The sequence below is a fragment of the Poecilia latipinna genome, unplaced genomic scaffold, assembly GCF_001443285.1.
Source record: "Poecilia latipinna isolate Pla-1442-1.1 unplaced genomic scaffold, P_latipinna-1.0 Scaffold1855, whole genome shotgun sequence".
NCBI classification, from domain to species: Eukaryota; Metazoa; Chordata; class Actinopteri; order Cyprinodontiformes; family Poeciliidae; genus Poecilia; species Poecilia latipinna.
Window position 1 is genome coordinate 14,513 of NW_015114471.1, and position 5,732 is coordinate 20,244.

Genomic DNA, 5,732 nt, shown 5'->3' on the forward strand with positions numbered 1-5,732 from the left:
CGTTTTTGTTCAAGTCACTTGTTCTTTTATATTTATTTTCATCCATCTTTTTTTTTCTTACAGTAAACCGTTTCAGGTGGATTTTTAAGGAAGTTGTTTCTGAAAACTTCCTTAGAAAGTTTTCATAAAATGGATAAATTATGTAATTACACTGTTTCAAAACTGTCTGGTTTCATCCTGAAAAAAATTAACTTAAAACAAATAAAGAGGTCCACAAATGGTCCTATGCTACAGGTTGTTTTTTTGTTTATTTAAAAAAAACATGAGAATATTGAAACAACTTAACTGCCTGATTAAAAGTTCATACAAAAAAGGCATTATCCCACAGAAAGCCATCATCAAATACGAAACATGTACAAACAAATGAAGGCATTTAATGCTAAACTGGTCTGGAGTTTTTATTTTGTTCATTACTGGGAATGTTTTCTATATTTTATTTTTATAAAAAAAGAAAAAAAAAAGGTAAAATGTTACTGACTTTTCAAACTGTACTAGCTGCCATTAGATCCTCCGGTACCGACAACGGCGTCGGCTTTCTCCACTTCTGGATCGGATTTACTGACACTTTTCATTCAAACTCACTGCTAAACTACAATTTACATCCAAAGCAGTGACAACAATCACCATCTATCTTTGTGCCAGTTTAAAAAAAAAAAAACAAACTGATTTTTCAGCTGACTATATTTTGTTACTAGCAAAATATATCTATCCGTTGTTGTGTCTGTGTCGATCAGCAGAGGGCGCTCTTCACTTCACCGTCCCCAGGTTCTGGTTCCGGATGGAGCACCACGCCTTGAAGACATCCCTACGAAACAACATGTTGGCATTTTTAAGTTCTCTTTTTTATTCTGACGGCTCAAAACAAAACAAAAAATAATAAAGAAACGAGATGACGTCACCTGCAGTGAGTGGCCACGCACTCGTTGCTGCAGTACTCCTGGTCCCAGTCCTCGCTGTCGATGGCCGGGTTTGTGCAGCCCGCTCTCACACACATGCTCTTCACAGAGACGGCGCCGACGGACGCGCTCACCTCCATCACGTCCTGGAAGCAGGAGCAAAGCGTTTGCACATGTGAACGCCACACAGCAGCAGGAGATCATGTGTTTACGGAAACGTGTGGTAGAGTTTCACATTATCGTTACATTTGATAGGTCAGATTAGGGAATCACATAGTTAACAGACTTCACTCACTAATCGATAACTTTCTTTTCTTTTTTTTTTTAAAAGATATAGATCTGAAAAGTGTGGCATGCAATTGTATTCCACTGCGTTTTATTCTAATCCCTACTTACAAACCACCGCAGCCTTCAGAAGCCACCTAACTGGTAAATATCCATCAAGCCTTTCGGTCAACATGGTGGACGCGCCAACCCGATGTTAAAAATATGGAAGCTGGTCAGTCAGAGGTTTACCTCGTCTGAATCCAGAATCTCGGTGACGTCGTCGTCGCCTGTAGCTGCAGCAGAACTCCCGTCTTGCGCCGGCTGCACGGTTGTAGCCGCAGCAGCAGCGGTAGGTGCGACTACGCTGGCGGCCAACCTGTCCTGAACCGACGCGGGGACTATTTTGATCTGGAGCGGAGGTGGAGGCGTCGCTGCCATGGTGACCGGTTGGCCCAGCGTCGTCGTCGCTCCCTCTCTGGGTTTGGCCTGCAGCGGCGGAGGGGCCGGCGCCATCTGCTGGAGCCGCGGCGGGGGCGGCGCGTTCTGCATCTGCTGCAGTGGCGGCGGCTGGCGGGCGGCGCCGGACACCAGGAGGGTGGGCTGCACGGCACCGACCCCACCGGATAACAGCGTCACCACCTGGCCCCCGGCCTGCAGCAGATGCTTGGGGATGATGATCTTGGTGACGGTCTGGGTCGGAGGCAGGACGGCGCTCGGAGCGCCTGCCTGGGGAGGAACGTCCAGGATGATGTTGGCCTCCATGCTGCTGCTGCTGGCTGAGGGCAGGAGAAGGGTCTGCTGGGCCGCAGGAAGAGGGGCTGCCAGGGTCAGATCCACCACAGGAGGGGAGGTCTCCGTCTCCACAGCGACCGGCTGCAGGGAGGGAATCCAGGTCACAGGAATATCAGTGGGAGGCAGAGACGCTGAGTTGTTGTTCCTTCGCAGGACAGCATGGCGTTACCTGAGTCAGCTGGCTGGCTTTGTACGCTGCCAGCGCCTTCAAGTACTCCTTCTTGGCAGCGTCCGTTTTCTTTTTGTAAACCTGCAGGAAACAACAAACCGTCGTTCTGGATTAGAGCCGAGCGAGAAATCGATCTAATCCATTAATTGAAGTTTTGGTTTTAGAAGATTTAATTCTTGGAAAATCTTGTTTCTTTTTTTTCTTTTCTCCTGGGTGTCAAAAGATCAGAGAGACGTTGGCGCAACCAGGGCGGCCATCTTGTTTTACAGCTTCTGTTTAATTGGACTTTGAGTTCAGGTCCACTGTATGGAATATTAAGGCCAGACTAAATTTTTTTTTATAATTATGAGAATGAAGTTGTAATATTACCAGAATAAATTTGGAATCCTATAAGAACTCCAACATAAAAAATAAAGTATGTTTTACAGACAATATTTAGTCTCAACGCATCAGCAGCAGGACAACTGTGTCTATTTGAAAGAACTACAGGACCTGACTGGCCTCATCAGATGCTGATAAATAAGCTTCACTCTCAATAAAAACAACTATATTGCAATTTTAAGATGCTTTTTCTGGTAAAAATTGAGTCGATTTTTCTTTTGCCAACATGACTATGTTCTCGTAGCCTCGCTCTAATTCTCTGTCGTTCAACTCAGAAGGGATAACTAACATGAAAGCCACTTTTTTAAAACATTTTCTATCGTTTAATTTTTAAGAAAAGAAAGCGGGCCAAAGGAAAAAAAAAAAAAAAAAAACGGAAATGGTAAAAAAAAAAAAAAAATCTGACTTTATTTCTAAGCCCTATTCCTGTTTCTAGATGTTAATCGTCCACTTATCAATAGAAGGCAACCAGCTCTACCTGTTTCTGATCGTCCGCCAGGCTGTCCCACATGGACGCCACGATCTTTGACACCTCCCCGAAGGAGGCGTTGGGGTTCTGGCCCTTAATGGCCGACTGGGTGTCTCTGAAAAACAGAGCGTACGCCGAGACGGGCTTCTGCGGCTCGTTGGGATCCTTCTTCTTCCTGCCTTTTTTTCCTCCCGCCGCCGCTTCGGCTGCCGAGGCCAAAGCGGCGGGTTTCCCTCCGACCCGTGTGGCTGCTGCTGCCGGGGAGGCAGAGGACGGGGACGCGGGGTAAGAGGACATGTGGGACAGGACCGGGGAGGAGGATATGGACACCGGGGAGTCCACCAGCACGCTTCTCTGTAGGAAGAGAGAAGGTGGGTCAAAAAAAAAAAGTAAAAAGAATTCTTTCCTTTTATGTTTCTGTTAAGTGATTTTACATACAAGAAGGGGATTGTTTTGGGTTTTTATAAGGAGTGTTCTAGTTTAATTTGATGAGGACAGGCATAAATATAAGCCTTGTGCTTCTACTTGTACCTTTTCAGTCAAGTTGTTGAAATTGTTTCAGTGCTTTGAAGTAGGAATAAAATTATTTGATCAACTGAATAATAAAATAAATAAATAAATAAAAAAAAAAGAAGACAATATGAAGCTTGACTGGAACGTGCCAGCGTTTACAATCCACCGCGCATAATCCTCGTTACCTTGAAGTCATCCATGTCCTCGTCCTGCAGGGAACCGACTGGAGACGAGGATATCAGCAGTGGCTCCTCTGGCGCATCCGGATGATGGCCCGGGTTACTTCCACCGAGCCCCAGCGTCAGTTCTGATGGGTTCATGTCGGTCAGCTGGCTGCCTTCCAGGAGACCGTGACCTAATTCGCTCAGCTGAACATCGATGGTCATGGGAGGAGAGCGGCTGAAATGTGAGCCGCTGGAGTTCCCCATCTCCTGAAGAGGAAAAAAAGAAAAAAAAAGAAATCCAGGTTTCAAACAGCATTCAGATTTGACTGATTGACTGACTGATCCCAGAACTCACCAGGGCAGAGGAGCTGAGCAGGGCTCCCCCTCCAGCTTGACCCATTGCCCCGAGGTTCAACCTCTCCAGACCTTGAGACCCAAAGGTGGAGGCGAACGACGGATCATTGGCCTCCACCACCAGGTTGCTCACCAGGCTCCTAGAGCCAGAAGACCCGCTGGTGTCGTCTGAGCCATCGGTCAGGTCAAAGTGGGACACCGCCTCACTGATGCCGAGAGCCTGGTCTGGATCCAGGGATATCGGGGGGATCTCGAACACCTCATCCCCGAGACTAGGAGTGTGGAATGTCTGCTGCATGTGGGAAAAACACAGTGAGAGAGAGGGAGAGAGAGAGAAAGAGAGAGAGAGTGTGTGTGTGAGTGAGAGAGAGAGAGAGAGAGAGATGGGTTAAAAACACGACTAGAAATTAGATGGTTCATCAATGAAGTCACTCGCTAACCTCTGCTGATAGGAAATGATGCTCAGCTCCACTAATGGTTAGATAGCTGTCGCTGCCTTCAGAAAACTGCAACAGATAAATAAATAAAATGTAACCAACTACAGGTTTATAACCAGGCATCCTCGGATGTAACGTTACCTTGTTCTCCTCAGAGTATCCGCCGTACGGCTGGGTGTCCATAAACTCTGTGTCAACATTTGCAGGACAGTCATCCGACAGCTCAGAGTAAAACTTGAGATCCATTTAGACTTGTTTCTCGAGTCAAACTATCACACTTTTTAGAAGATATTTCTCTATTCAGCTCACAAACTGGGGCTAACATCTGTATCAGTAGTCGCTAGCAGCTAGCTAGCTAGCTAACAGCAAACAGACGGTTAGCATGCTGCTACAGCCGAACACACATTAAAATAACTGAAATTAGATAATATTTGTGTGATTTATAGTTAACAACAGCTACATAAAGTCCGTTTTGATAATTAAATTTAACGTGTTGGTCTTTTTACAGCCTAAAGTTGACAAGCGACCCTAAACAAGCATGTTCGTCAATGTAACACTACTAGCGCCCTCTAGTGGATGGAAGTAGAAGGTGGTGCTGCATTAGTGGTCTTTCGTAAAAATAAAATACGGTTAACGGTATTCACTCGGAGCCATAATTTATTGGCGAAGTAACGGGGAGGTTTAAAGATTCTTTTGTTACTTTCTAATAAAATAAAATTAATAATTTAGAACATGTTTTACAAGTTCCTGGCCAGCGCAGGGATTTAGAATTAGCGAAAATGTAGTGTCTGTTTTTGGTTTTCACAACTGTTGACTATGATGTGTTTATGATGGGGATTTTATGTTTGCTCGATGTAAATAAAGCATTTCCGTGTTGCTGAAATGTGCTATACAAATAAACTTGACTGAGTGATTGATTGATTGATTGATTGATTGAAAAAAGAAAGTTAATGAGAAAGACTATACTTTTTAAAACTTTGTTCAGTTTTTGCTTATCCAGCCTTTAAATTATTATATGTGAACTATTCAGGCACAAAGCACATAGAGTAAAATATAATATGCTGAAAACAGGAATTGGACATCAAGAATAAAAAGCAGTTGAGAAAGAACAACTTCGCTAGTATTAGAATTTCAAGAAATTATAACTGGTTGGATGCTTAAAAAAACAGAAATCTTATATTTTTTGCAGCTTTGTCTTTTAGTTGCATCTCGCAAGCCTTTTTATTGCTCATCTTACCCTTAATATGGTCATATAATCAATTTAACGCAACTCTGTGAAAGCTGCCTGCT

The 5,732-nt window shown here is 44.3% G+C and overlaps 1 protein-coding gene across 2 annotated transcripts; it reads right to left on the reverse strand.

Moving 5' to 3' along the window:
- Nucleotides 1-221: 221 nt before the first annotated feature.
- tox4a (TOX high mobility group box family member 4 a) lies at nucleotides 222-5,053 on the reverse strand. 2 transcript variants are annotated; one of them, XM_015014887.1, is made up of 9 exons: nucleotides 4,584-5,053; nucleotides 4,446-4,511; nucleotides 4,007-4,294; nucleotides 3,673-3,918; nucleotides 2,984-3,328; nucleotides 2,125-2,205; nucleotides 1,413-2,036; nucleotides 900-1,042; nucleotides 222-805 (listed from the first exon to the last, which is right to left on the reverse strand). In XM_015014887.1, exons 1-9 carry the CDS (start codon nucleotides 4,686-4,688, stop codon nucleotides 748-750), a joined length of 1,956 nt encoding a protein of 651 aa, XP_014870373.1. In that variant the 5' UTR covers nucleotides 4,689-5,053; the 3' UTR covers nucleotides 222-747. The 2 variants fall into 2 exon arrangements, with proteins under 2 accessions (XP_014870373.1, XP_014870372.1); XM_015014886.1 differs by having other exon boundaries at nucleotides 4,007-4,297; nucleotides 4,584-5,050.
- Between the last annotated feature and the right edge of the window lie 679 nt (nucleotides 5,054-5,732).

Excerpts from the sequence above, each read along its gene's own strand:
- tox4a (XM_015014886.1), bottom strand. The coding sequence starts at position 4,688 with ATGGATCTCAAGTTTTACTCTGAGCTGTCGGATGACTGTCCTGCAAAT. Across the intron at positions 3,329-3,672 it reads AGGACATGGATGACTTCAAG|AGAAGCGTGCTGGTGGACTC; the intron begins GTAACGAGGATT and ends CTCTTCCTACAG. Across the intron at positions 2,206-2,983 it reads TGGCGGACGATCAGAAACAG|GTTTACAAAAAGAAAACGGA; the intron begins GTAGAGCTGGTT and ends TGTTTCCTGCAG.